At 46.1% G+C, this 14,188-nt stretch overlaps 1 protein-coding gene across 1 annotated transcript; it reads left to right on the top strand.

Moving 5' to 3' along the window:
• Positions 1-5,673: 5,673 nt before the first annotated feature.
• LOC121836607 (vegetative cell wall protein gp1-like) lies at positions 5,674-7,471 on the top strand. The gene is made up of 4 exons (XM_042291558.1): positions 5,674-5,813; positions 6,599-6,668; positions 6,736-6,908; positions 7,121-7,471. Exons 3-4 carry the CDS (start codon positions 6,795-6,797, stop codon positions 7,469-7,471), a joined length of 465 nt encoding a protein of 154 aa, XP_042147492.1. The 5' UTR covers positions 5,674-5,813; positions 6,599-6,668; positions 6,736-6,794.
• Positions 7,472-14,188: the final 6,717 nt, after the last annotated feature.

Here is a 14,188-nt window from a genome sequence, read left to right as displayed (position 1 = left end):
TAATCACAAAAAAATGGGGGATGGGGGCTTGTCCGGTCATCAGTTTTAAATATAAATGGACTGTGCATATTTTCTCAGATCTTACAAATTTGGGAATGGGCGGATGTGCGGTATTCTACGGTAGGTTTTCCAATATCAAAGCCATTTGAACACAGAGCAATATGGTGAGGAAGTGAACCAAAATGTGTTTTTAAAGTATGAAAATATCGAGAGGGAGCATGCCAATAAACGGGCTCCACTAAGAATTCGTTGAGAATGCACTGCGAGTGGTGGATACAAGGTGTAAACAAGCGCGCGCAGTGATGCGATTGCTGCGCCATTTGCAGAAAACTGCACCAAAGGGCTTACCCTAGCTGCTAAATATCCTTCTACATTTAGCCCAAATGTGAGGAACTTGAGACAATATTGTGCCAAAACTTGATTTCACTTAATACTAAAAATACAACGACGATCATGCCCCGCTACACGTCCAAGTCCTAATGGTAGGCTCGTGCGAATGTTCAGAACTTTCCATTTTTACCACAAATAACACACTATCCTATTTTATCTCTCTGGTGTCAAACACTGACAGTACTTGGAATTTATGCAATATCTGTTCTGTTCCTTGTCCGCTCTGTGCTTCTCACCACACAGTTGTGTACAGCAGTGAAGGGGCAAATGCAAAGCAAGCAAAGAAATTTTGCTTATCTTGCTTCGCCGCAGTGCACCCGAGTGCTAAAGGGAAAGCCTCCCCCAGAGTGGAACGTTAAACAAGCAAGCGTCGGGTATATTAAATCAAGGAACTTCGAGAGTGTTAATGTAACGGCTCTTAGTTGCAGTAAAAATGTCTGAATTTAACTGTGGCTATTATTTATGATTGACTGCGGTATTCTGGCATTATTTCTTTCAAATTCGGGATTCAGCGAAGGCACTCACAAGAAAATTTATACAAACTACTCTATAGGTTTATTTTTGTTCGCACTTCATTGTTAAGTTGCCATCTTTATATATTTTTATCTGTTTGAAGTACAGTCAATAGAATAAATTAAAACTAAATTAGGTGAACCAGTAGAAGGAAGCTTGGGAAAAACATTGACTTTGGCTGGATTGTTTTAAAAAGGCATACTTATCGTTCACATGTCAATCTCGATTATTATGAAGTTCTACATGAATCTTAAGGTACACATGAATCTTAAGATATAATATTCACAGTGCTATGAATAAAAATGAAGTGTGTGCTTGTGTTCCAAAAGAACTCTTTGCTGCTCCATAATAGACTTTTGGCAGCTCCAAAAGGTTTTACAAAATCGCTCGGGTCAATCGCATCACTGCGCGCGTGAGGGTATTCGAGGCATGAACAAACACAGAAGGTGCGCGACTAGCAGACGGCCTAAATGAACACAAAAGAAAATGTGCAACTCGAATAAGTTCAGTCTCTTTCAATCCTGTTCGGCAGCTTGCAAACAAAGACCTTGCTTCCAAGATCAACAAGAATACATCCAGTTGATATCATGGAAAAAGGGAGAGCCTTAATAATATTGCTCTGTGAAATAAAACACTCCTGTACATGACTTGGGTAGCCTCCATCTTCAATAGTCACTATTTCTTTGCACAACATAAAACATGTCTTCGATGGAGTAGAGACTTCCACAATTCTTTCAATAACATAAAACACTGAGTCAAGTCCAATCATGACTGTACTGTTGCTCTTTCTTTCACGAGTATACTGCCTGCTTGTGTAAATGTTTCCCTGGTAAACAAAACGGAAGTACTCCCCCACTAAGAAAGTTGAAGAGTAGCCTGCCTCAACAAGTGCTTCTTCTTCACAAGCTGCCAAATTGGAAACTAGTTTGGCCTGACCAGGCATTGTGGCCCCATCAACTTCACAGGACACCTGCACAAGCCGGTGCTTTGTCATTTTATCGCACACTGCCTTTACGTGTGGTGAGACGCTTAACGTCAAAGGCAGCAATTCCACCTCTTGTGCCATACATAGGCGTTCCAAGATCTGTAGAGGCACACCTTTGGCAGCCGTTACACACTTCACGAGCCTTCCATTACCAGATTCAAAGACAAAGGCTGAGTGAGCCCAAAGCGGCCGAAGTTCTCTCACAGATTTTGTGAGATGTAGGAGTTGGTGCACGTTAAAAGTCATCATCTTGATGTTGTACAGCCGTGGCATTCGTTCCACAAACCTCGTCAGGAGTGAATCTAAAATAAAAAAGATTTCAAGTCAAAATTCATGGTATACTGTCATAAAATCCAGCACAGATACTACTTTAAAAATTATTTAGGTGCTTAAAGGGACACTACCACACCACCAAAATTTTTTTTTTTTTTTGCCAGGCAATTTATTATTGTGTCAGAAGACTACAAAATCAATATTTCGCTACAGCATCACATATATTTTTAATAAAGTAAAAAAACTCTACTGCACGAAACCGAAATCGAACTGGAAGAAATATAGAGGAGGAGAGAGTTGGCGGAAGTCACGTGGCTGTGCAACTTTTTTTGTTTTGTTTCAATCAATGTATTTGCAGTTTCTTAAAACCACAAAAAATTGGTTATCACATCTTTTTTTTTTAATATTAAGTGTGTGTTTTTGATGACCCACGAGTTTGATTATACTTGGTGGTTGTGTCTAAACCATAGAAAATGGCACATGACCACGGTGAAGAGGGTGAGCGCGACTCAAACTGGCCAGTTCTCGATCCGCAGTTTTCAAGCAGAAAGAAAACGGATTTCGAGCTGCAAATTCTTTTCTGGGTAGCTGTGCTCTCATTTGTCATGTGCAAATAAAAACCTTGCCTAGCATAAATACCCTGTCAGTGTCCCTTTAACTCAAAAATTAAACTGAAATTACATCAAGATAACACAAACCGGCAATGATGCTGCTAGTGTACAACCTGCTACCACACATAAATCAAATTATATATACCAGGGGTGGCCAGGCTGACCCGGCCTAAGAGCCGCACACAAAACCACGAAACTTCCAAGAGCCGCAACGGGGGGGGGGGGGGGGGGGGCAAACTTTTGTCCAGAGCAATAAACGAAACTTGAACTACTTTCAATCTATCCGAGTCAAAAGCGGTCCAACTAAACAGAAGGTAGCAGTAGCGCAAGACTACCAAACCACAACCTGTCTTTCGATTTAGGACGCGTTCCATTCCTCTTTTTAGGGAAGTGCGGGGGGGGGGGGGTGGGGGGGGGGGGGAGGGGAAGCCGCAAGCCGCACTTTAACACGCGAAGAGCCGCAGCTTGGCCACCCCTGATATATAAAGTATATGAGCCCCATTAAATTATGCTTCTTTTAATATTTTAGAGCATATATGAAGGATTCACTTATGGAGATGTATGCAGATTATGCTACCATTTATGTGTGGGCAGACCTAGTGACACCCCTTTCGGTTGCGGGGGTCAATGATATCAATTAAATTTAAATTTATAGCTTCAGCTTCAGGCTTTGTTGCACTGCTATCCCAATGTTATCTGCTGCTTTGACTTTTTTAACTTTAGCTGCCATGGTGCTTTCATCCAGAACTTGTATGCAAACATATATTCACTTTATTGAAATAGTGTAATACAAGCCCCTTATTTTTGCAAATTGAAAAATAAGCGAAATTCAAGGGCACAGATAAGCCAAAGTGTCACAAGGCACATTGTACCATAGAAGTGCTCTCGATTTGAGGAGAGCTGCCATCAGCCATCAATGAGAAGCTTCATACAGAATCAAAAGCAGATAATTCCTGCTAGGGTACAGTTCCTGCTAGGACACACCTTTCTGAAGTAAAAAATATTACTTCCTCACCCAGGATAAGCAAAGGGACTACATTAGCATTAGCATGTTTGCCCAGTGCAGTCTAAATGTAGTCACAAAATGTGAATGAACTGGAGTAGACTGCCTGCTGTACTGCAACGTTGGCATCTTTTGCAGGAACCAAAAGCTATCTGATCAAAATATGCCAACGACGACGAAGAATTGAAATATTACCTAATGCCTTTTCAGAAGTTAGCTTGCTAATTATCATTTAGCAATTTTTTCCTGGCATCCATTACATTCTTCAACATTATCCACAACTAAGATCTTTTTCAGTGCCCTTCCTATGTTACTACTTTTAGTCCGAGATAAAAAGAAACCCTCTAGCAAAAATAAAAGTTTGGCACACAGACATTCATCAATTGAGAAACAATGTTTTTTTAGTTTAAATAAAGAATGCCTGGAGTAAATAATTATCTGGCATAATACACAAATATTGCTTGCTTTAACTACTTTTATCGCTTCCATACAGACAGCAGTATTTGACCGAATTACTATTGTACTGAAATAAGAACAATTGAGAAGGAATAATGTTTTGTGTGGGTAAGAACAAACCTACCAGCATGGTCGATCATTTCTTGCGAAATCCCAGTTGAGAGAAGAATCCAGATGGCCTCCGCAAGGAGGCACCAATGTTTCCAGTAGCGGTGAGGCAGAAATTGTTCCAGGCACGGAACGCTGTAGAACAACAACCAGTTGCGCCACTCGTTGGCCTTCCAATAGCTCCTCTCACAGAGGGAGCGGGGCAGACGGCTGATGCTGTGAGGTGGCCGGATAGACATCAGGAGCTTGTTGAGAGTGTCGAGCATTCGAGGACCTCCTGGATATGTTACAAACAAATGGGTTATCTAATGACCATACCAAGGGACCTATGTTGGACTTTCGAGAAACTAGAAACAGAAGTGACGTAGCGGCAGCAGGAGCGTAACCAAGCAACAGCGCGCACCGCGAAACCGCCCTCTTTGACGCCGTGACGACATGGCAAGATTGGCGTCTGTCACTCACTTGAGAGGCGTCAAGAGCCAACCGCCGAAGAGCGGAAGTAGCTACGCTGTCCCCCTGCCGTACCTACGCTTTCCCGGCGGTACCTATCTGGAGCCTTGCCCCTACGCAAGCGTCCGTTTCTCCGGCAACCGAAAGGCATTTTCTGCTTTTAGTCAAGCGATGGCAGCCAATCCCTTGCGGCGGCGACCTTCACATCGGCTCTTTTTTAAAGAAACTTGTCAGACTAAAAAAATACACGTGTTCTATTGAAATGAACAACTGATTTTGTAGCGGTTCCAAAAAATATTAGATGAAGTAAACTCGCATAAAAGGTTAGAACAACATGCGGGATGCAAATGAGCGCCCAGTTCAAATCACTGTCACTGATGACGGCTCAAGAAACGGGAGGATGTGGCCTGTCATGCTCGCTCTTCTTGCGTCGTGATTGGTTCCTCGGCGTTCTCATCGGCTAATGCGGCTATCTCATTGGCTGCGGAGCGATAATAAAAGGTTCCAGTCTTGCAGTACCCTGCGTTTCTTAAATTGTCAGTGACTATGGTTCAAACAACATGGACGACGGGAGCAGGCAACGTGTGATCGCGGCCCAGAGGGAGGAACTCGATACATTTATGTTCGAGAACCCCTCTCTGGTACGCGGTGCAACTGAGCTCAGCCCGGCCCTGTCCAGAGACGACAAAGTTCGTCTCTGGACCGAGCTAACCTCCCGGCTCAACTACCTCGGGCCTCCGAGGAAGGAGCCGGAAGCTTGGAAACGCTACTGGGCCGTGCGGGTGTCGAAGGCGCGGGCGCGGGCAGCCGAGCTGGCGAAACAGGCGAGGTAATTTGCGTCGTCTACTCATAGTGTGGACCAAGCTATTGAATTACTTCCTTTACTCGCAGGCAAACTGGGGGAGGAGGCGGCCGGGTGCGCTCACTGGCGTCATCATACGCACATATTTTGACGCTGGTGGGCGAGGACTCGGCCCTGGGCGCTCCTGGGTTTTCCGTCCCCGCTTTTGAGGACGAGGCCGAGGTGAGTGCACGCTTGAACCTAACATACTATTGCACATGTAGCTGTTCAATCCCAATGGAGAATATCCGTGCAGGGTTTTATTATCAGTGAGCTAAGATGTATACCGCAGTGAAATGTGATAAATATGAATGCAGGGGCGGATGCAGAAATTTCCTGAGGGGGGGGGGGGGGGTCAGGTGTTGGTCAGCGTAACATATGTTTAGGAACCCCCTCCCCCTCTCCCTTGTTTAATGCCCTAAATTTTACACATGCAGAAATCAAGAGGGGGGTCAGGACATCCGACCCCCCTCTAAATCCGCACCTGTGAATGTGAATATATGCATTAAAGGTGCTGGCACTTTTTATAATTCAGCGAATCGGAGGGCGGATTAATTCATCCACGTAAAGGCAAAATCTAAAACAAAAGCACTTACGACAAAAAACACTATATTTATTGCAGTAATACTGGAGTTTCTAAGGCCAAAACATCTGTAGTTTTTGTGTAGTCCTTTTTCTTCTTGCTTTTGTGGTTGTTGCTACCCTCAGTTGTATTGTGTGCACGCTGTCGTAAGATTCAATTTCTGTATCACAGAGGTACATTTTCACAAAAACAGGGGAAGTGCAACCTTTTGAGCTGCCACTAGACATATTTGGGGAGTCAATCCTAGACATGAATGGCACTACCTCTGAAACAGTGTAATTTTGTTTCCCCTGAGTGGAATGCAGCCTCAACAAACCCACTCTCAATATCTAGAAAATGCAGACAAGTCCTGTGTGCTGACTAGGACTTACAAATTCCCTTCTAGGGGAGACCCACAGGCGCCCAGGCAGGTCACGGGCAGCAGGCAGCCGAGCCGGTGCCCTCCACCTCGCGGGGTGAGACCTCTCATGAAGACAACTAGGATTGTCTGATATGACAGAAGCATTCTTTGTTTCCTGGCAGATGTCAGGCCACCTGCAAGGCCCCGGGTGCGGCCCACGGCGCCTCGTGCCACCCCCCGAATGTCGAGGCAGGAGCGGCACGACGAGGCTGCCATGCAGGCAGTCGCCAACCAGACTCGACAGGTGCAGCAGAACGAGACGAGGGACGCGCGGGACGTGGAGTTCCAAGGCCAGGTATTGGCTCAAACATAGAACTCCGTAACATGACTAAATAGGTACGAGTTTAATAAAGATGCCACTGTGAAAGTGGGACTGCAGCAGAGGGCAATGGAGATAGATCTACAAAAGCATAATGCAAACCGAATTGTGACATATGCAAGGTTTTCACGCCCTCTGGGTGTCTAGAAATATGTTGTTGCTGCGCATTAAATGCCCCGTCTTTCCAGCTCCTGCGTTCAATCGATACCCTCAGCCACCGCAAGGAGGCTGTTGCGGAGTCGAACCAGGAGCAAGCTCGCGCCACACAAGCGGTGGCCCTGGAACTCCAAAACACGACCCGCGTGCTCGTCGAGGTCGTTCTGCTGCTGACTGCCGAGAGAAGTCGAGCCCTGCGAAGCCAAGACCTGCCGAGCCCTGCCCAGCCACCCCTCCAGCCCAGCCAAGTCCAGCCCCGCCCCGCCGAGCCCCGCCCCGCCGAGCCCAGCCCCGCCGAGCCCAGCCCCGCCGAGCCCAGCCCCGCCGAGCCCAGCCCCGCCGAGCCCAGCCCCACCGAGCACAGCCGAGCCCAGCACCGCTGAGTCCAGCCAGATATAATTTAGTTTTATGGATGATTATTTTATGTTCCAAGTTGGTATTCATTTTTTCTTTTTTTGTTTTGTTCTCCAGGCGGAGACAAGAAATATGTTCTTTTGTGCCACTGGTATGTGGTGCGTGTTAATGGACAAGTTCCTACGCACACTGGGCTCGCCATACAGTGAATAATACTATGAGTGAGCCACTGCTTAAAGGAAGGCTGATGTTCTGCTGTCTAAACATCTTTACAACAATGTTGACATTACGGGAAAGTCCGTCCATGCTTTTCAGTTCATATTTTGTTTACAAAAAACTGTGCCTTCTGTATTTGTTTATTGGAGTCACTATAACCAGTGAAGCAAGTTAGTAATATGCTCTTGGCAACAGGCATGACAGATATATGCTAAAACTAGCCATTCCTCATGTTTGTAGGACAGCAATATGTAGTGTGTGCTTTTTCATCAAAGGTGCCAAGTGGCTTGTGCCATAGGAATTTTATACTTGTAGTTTTCTTCCACCTGAAACTAGCCTCTGGGTTTGCGATTTTTCTTATATCACAATAAAGTGGAGATTTGGGCCAGTTGGTTCATGGCAAACAAAAAAAGCGCTGAAAAAAACAGGGATGAGAGTGCGCCTTGTCCTGTTTCCCTTCGTCTGTGTCCCTGTTTTTTGTTTGTTTGTTTTCTGATATCATTGTTGATCTCAACATGCCTCAGCTATGGAATCTGTCATGCTTCCATGTGTGACAAAACACAAACGAAATGATAGTGTGGTGAATTAAGTCAAGTGTAAAATAATGTTTGTGATATATCCTTGATAATGAGAAAGAATTTATACGGTGTTTCTAGTCCATGCTCAATTTCACTTTAAAAAAAGCATTGCAACCTGTGTTTTCAAATGTGTGACAAAACACAAACGAAATGGCACTGTGCTGAATTAAGTGAAGTGTGAAATAATGTCTGTGATATATCCTTGATAATGAAAAGAATGTATACGGTGTTTACTAGTCCATGCTCAATTTCACTTTAAAGAAAGCATTGCAACCTGTGTTTTCAAACATGTTTATTTTTCACGTTACGGCATTGTTATAAAAAAAAGAAAGCACTTTCAAAAACAAACTACTTGTTGTCTTCTTTATACATTCAAGTTGGCACGAATCTAATCTGCAATTATCGAGTAATACACCTGGCTCTGTGGTAGCCATAATAGATTGTAAAATGGAGCAGGGCAATAGAAGTGTAGAGAAAATGAGTCGATGTCCAAACCCGATACAAACAATATATTGTAGTAAAAAAAAAAATAAAATAGGTCTCACCAGTAGCCTCATTGAGTTCTCAGTCTCTTGCAAAGGCTAGCTTCATAACCCTACAAAATGTTCTGCTATTGTCCAAAAAATTTGTGCACCCTGCTTACAAATGAAAAAAAGGCTCTATCAACATAACTGTGATGCACCGAATAGCTTTTCGGAGGCAGTACTAAATGTCCGTAAAGGTAGCATGGTGGTTGTGCGACGAACTGCAAGGCAGAGTTGACACTGTGGAGCTTATGGACGGCCATGACTGTGGAACAACAAGTGCAGTACATACTGCCACGAGGAGGGCTTCTCTGGTGGCGAGGGCGTCAGTTGAGGCGAGGACGACGAAGGGTTCGCTGTCGCCGGTGGCGTCCCTGGTGTGCGGGAGTGCCACCGTGGCGAGGACGATGAGGGGCTCCCTGCCGCCGACGGTGTCCCTGATGGGCGGGACTTCCGTTGTGGCGACGGACTCCTTGGCGCTGGTGGTGTCCCTGGTGGGCGGGACTGCCACCGTGGCTTGCGTGGGGCTCCGGAGCGGCACGGCTGTGGCAGGTTTGGAACTGGGCAACAAGGCACTGCCTCAGAGCCCTCCCCCTGTCCGAGAGGCTGACCCGAGGGTGGGCAGGAGCCGGCCTCTCGTCATCCGCCACTGACCCCTCCGAGCTCGACTCAGAACCGTCCGAGCTCGGCCCACACTCCAACCCTGGCTCGTCAGGGTCAGAGTCTGGCTCCGGTTCTGGCTCATTCGATGAAAGGCAGATATTGTGGAGCACTGCACACGCCGATATAATGACGGTGGCTGTTGTGGGATGATAAAACAGAGCCCGGTGCCTTTGCAGACACCGGAATCTGCTCTTCAACAGCCCAATGCAGCACTCCACAACAGACCTCATCGAAGAATGTGCCTTATTAAACCGGCCGCATGCGGTGGAGGTCGCGTGGAATCCAGGGACAGGGGTGATGAGCCAAGGCTCCAAGGCATAGCCGCTGTCACCTGCACATTCAGAGAAGGAAATGTATGATATTAATGCTGTTCTCTTTAACAGAATACTTCAACGAAATTTGAAATGTACCCGTCATGTTCAGAAATAGGCTGAACATGATCCACAATACCCGTAAATGACAATCATACATTTCTCTTTTGAGCCTTATGGCTATATTTTTCATTATAAACAGGCCAGACTGGCAAGCGCTCGGAGAGCAGCCACCAGAGAGCACGTCACATCCGGTGCAATTGTGATGTAGTTCCTCTTGGGATGAGCAAAGCTGCGGCGAGGCAGACATCGTCAGGATGCCCTAGCTGTTCAAGCAACAAAAGCGGTCGAAGCATGCCAGCGATCAGGCCACCGCAACAAACCCCAAAGCTGCTTTTGTGTAATTTTGAGTGACAAATTAATATTCTATAATCTTGGTACACACAAAAGAGAGTCCCGTTGAGTGTGGAGTTGCTCCTTCCCCTTGTCTGTTCTGCTGGCCGTTGAGCTGTCAAGATGACGTCAGGTTCAAAGCATGTATGGTTCTAAGCGAGACAGTTATCGGTCACTACCTGTCAAGGTTCCTAGACATCTAGAAGGTGCTCTTTCCTAATCGCCTAATTTTTTTTAATGCCTTTTTGTCTCTTTTTTAACAAGATATTGGCGTGTCCGATGTGATACTGCTCTTCTGAACACGTATAGACCAAAGAATAAGCACCGAAATTTTGTTGTAGTATCCCTTTAAAATTGTTGACAACTAAGCAAAGAAAAGGCGCATGTTTGCAACCTTTCCCCCAGTACTTGACAGCTGCGTCAGAGTGTTTCCAAGGAGACATGTCACAGGTATGGCCAGAGCGCATGCCAGTTATCTATGTTCGCAACAGTATGTGTGATATTGTAGCTTATAAGTGGTGCAGAGCCATCATGTACAGTACCAACAACTGGAGTATGCTTACCGAGCAGAAACCTGCCATCGTCTACCAGCCGGCCTTGCTCGAAGTTGCTCCGGAGCCACGAGTAGTGCCACACGAAGGAGTCGTGCACCGACCCAGGATACCGTGGGTCGATGCTCATGACCCGGCAGTCGGCGTCACACACCTGCAATAGAGAGACATGTGTCGACATTATTTCAACTGAATCCACAAACAGTTCATTGCACTCATGGTCATGGAGCCCTGTCAAACACGATTTACATGCTGACCAACACACCACCATAAATTACGTGGTTTACAAACTTAAAACATTAAAACAACGCAAAAAACGACGGACTGGATGAAGGAGGATATAGACAGAGCGCTGAGCGCAAAAAAACAAAAAAAACAACAACAAAAACAACGACGGACTGCATTGTGAAGGACACAGACAGAGCGCTGTCTGTGTTACAAAGATTAAAATTATATGATAAATAGCCACTACCTTTGATCCACGCAATAGTTTAGGCAAATTTGCTTTTTTCTTCAAAGGAGAGTTTACACTTTATCATGCAGGACACGAACTATTGCTTAAAAGCTTAACACGACATGAAAACAACCCTCCCTCCGTCCGTCGAACAAAAGCTTGTGCGGAGGATGAACGAGCACTAACAACCCATAACTTTAATTTATAAAATGGCATATCCACACCGCATTAGCGTTACGCTCTTTTTCAAACCCATTCAGAACGGGCATTGACCTATAGCTAAAAGCGCGAGCTAGCTGCTTTGGATAAAGCCCCGGCGGCTGCACGAGCGCTCGTGCAGCGAGTGCTCCAGTCAGGCCGTTCGCGCTCGCACAGTCTTCTCAGTTAGTTCATGCTAAGGTGAGACGTAGTATATATGTGATCGTACTTACCACCATCACGTTGAGAGCGTAGTATTGCTTGCGGCACCAATACGCCGCCTTCGTGACGGTGGGGTCGTTCTCTGACGGGGCGACGATGGCAATCATCGTCCCGTCGACGCAACCGATGACGCCGGGTATCTTGCCGAGCCGTTGGAAGCCCCTCTCGACGTCGTCCCTCTCGCCGGTTGTCTGGGGAAAGTCGATCCAGCCGCGCCGGATCCCCAGACACTGCACAATAGCGAGGGACACAGCCCGCACAACGATGCTGACTGTAGACTGATCCCTCGCTATGTGCTCGTCGCTCGCCACCATGCCCTGAAAACTCCCCGTGGCGTAAAAGCGAAGTGCGCACAACACTTGCTGTTCCACAGTCATCACAGTCCACGAACGTCGCAGCCTCCTCAACTCAGGCTCCTCGCGCAGTTCGTCGCACAACCAATGGACCACATTCTTGGTGAGACGGTACTGCCTCCGAAAAGCTTCCTCTGGTAATTCGAAGGCATCGCGGTGCTGCCGGTAAAGCCTCTCCGGAGCAAAAAAAAGTTCCACGATAGGAAAGCTGTCGCTCTGCCTCTGAGACGCCGTCGACGCCGTCTTTCCCATTGCGAAGAGGCGAAGAGAACGACGACAGACTCGTTCCCTTTTTAGACGAAACACCGAGGAAACGATACGTCAAAATGATGTCACTTCCGGTGATGGCGGTTCGCCGTCTCCGCCCACATTTTTGTAGGGAACTTTCGTCATTCGAGCCTCAACCAATCAGACGCGATGTCGTCACTTCCGTTTCTTTTAGGAGAAACGAAACATTTGTCCAACATAGGTCCCCAAATGTGCTGATTTAATAGCAACGGCTACTAAGCTTTTTCAGTAAGTTACGTCTTTTCTAGGGGAAGAGATGTTTTCTTGAAATTAAAGGAAGTTTTTCTTTTTTGGCTGATTGATACTTTAGCTATCTGAATTCATAAAAAAAAACCTATGAATAAACTACAGTCTAAAAATATGCTTTTTGTGTAAGGCATTGTAAAAATATTTGGCACTGGAGAAAACCAGCCTCTGGCGTTAATTTCCTCCTTCGAAATGTTCCAACCAATGAAACACATTGACAAAGAACTTCAATCCACACATAAACTCAAGGTACTACCATGACATTCTGCAAGCTAAAGTCTGTCCGCTATGGTACTGTCACCATGGCAAGGAAGTGTCAGCAAAATAGACTCGCGCAAGAGCCCATCATTTGCTGCCAGCAAGAGCTGGTGCCATACCCACAGGCATTGTCTGCTAGGAATGGAGCACCAGTCAAAGCTAAGAGCTGGACCTGAATACTGTGTTCGCCTATATCCTGTTGTCTTAGGTGTCTAGCTTTCTGAATTCCCTTGGCAATTTTGAGGAAGTTTGCCACAAGCTAGAGCTAAACTAAAATAACTTCGACGGATGCCCATAGTGATCAGGTAAGCTTATGCAGTCACGTGAACCTTGCGATCACGTGAAAGGTTACATGATCACGTAAGGTCCTGTCACTTCACGTGACAAATCAACCGTTACTGGTTTTGCAGTCCCCTGACACAAGTTTATTTTGGCTAGAGTCAAATATTCGATTTGAGCCTGAATAAACTGGTTTAAGAGGAATGCAAAAGGAGTAAGCACAATTTTGATAACCCGAACCCTAAAAACGAAAACTAAGGCGATGTCAACGTAAACAACACTAAAGTTTTTTTTTCTCAATTTCACTTCCCGATTGTCTGCAAAAATCCCAAACCCTTTTTCTTTTTAGTTAAAGGGGTACTGACAAGGCATTTCTGCTTGCCAAGGTTTTTATTTGTACATGACATATGAGAGCCCAACTATCCAGAACAGACTTTACAGCTCGAAATTCGTTTTCTTTCCGCCCGAAAACCACCGATCGAGAACTAGCCGGTTTCAATTGCGCTTACTGTCGTCTCCGTGTTTACGTGCCATTCTCAATGGTTTAGACACACACACCAAATATAATCAGTCGTAAGTAATCGAAGGCACACATGGAATATTAAAAATAGAAAAATATATGATAGCCATTATTTGTGCCCTCTAGAAAGCTGATTGAGAAAAAAAGTTGCACAGAGAACTGGAAGCACCCTGTGCATTCTCTGCACCATTCTCAAAATGGTGTCGTATCGCAGGAGTCGCGGGCTGGACGGCTGAATGAAGTGGACTAAGCAATGGCAGTGGACGATGGGCGTTGGACCTCTGCTTTAGAACTGCCGTTTGCGGTACCAGCGAACCTGTCTAGCTTCGAAAGAGAGATTGTAGACAAATCAAAGCAATTAAGATTTATTTCGTACGACACGCTCGACCACCAAGCTGATTCACACGGACGTCACCAACTCGGTGCCCCTTCTGGCTGAAGGCATTTCTTACCCTTACGAACACGAATTGGTCAAAATCAAATTTGGGGGTGTTACGTGCCAAACCAACGACGGGCATCTGGCACGTCCCAGTGGAGGACTGAGGATCCACCTAGGGATCTTTTGATGTGCAGCCGAAAGCTCGGTTACACGGCGCCTCCTCCGCAAAAAGCCTCCGTCAGATTGCGGGCACCTCGGCCGGGATTCGAACCCGCCACATGGGGATCTGTAGGCCAGCACTCTCGCCTCAGAG

Source organism: Ixodes scapularis, unplaced genomic scaffold, assembly GCF_016920785.2.
Source record: "Ixodes scapularis isolate PalLabHiFi unplaced genomic scaffold, ASM1692078v2 PGA_scaffold2__306_contigs__length_199485367, whole genome shotgun sequence".
Lineage (NCBI taxonomy): Eukaryota > Metazoa > Arthropoda > Arachnida > Ixodida > Ixodidae > Ixodes > Ixodes scapularis.
The sequence above is the reverse complement of the archived record's forward strand: the minus strand, read 5'-3'. Positions and strand labels throughout refer to the sequence as shown.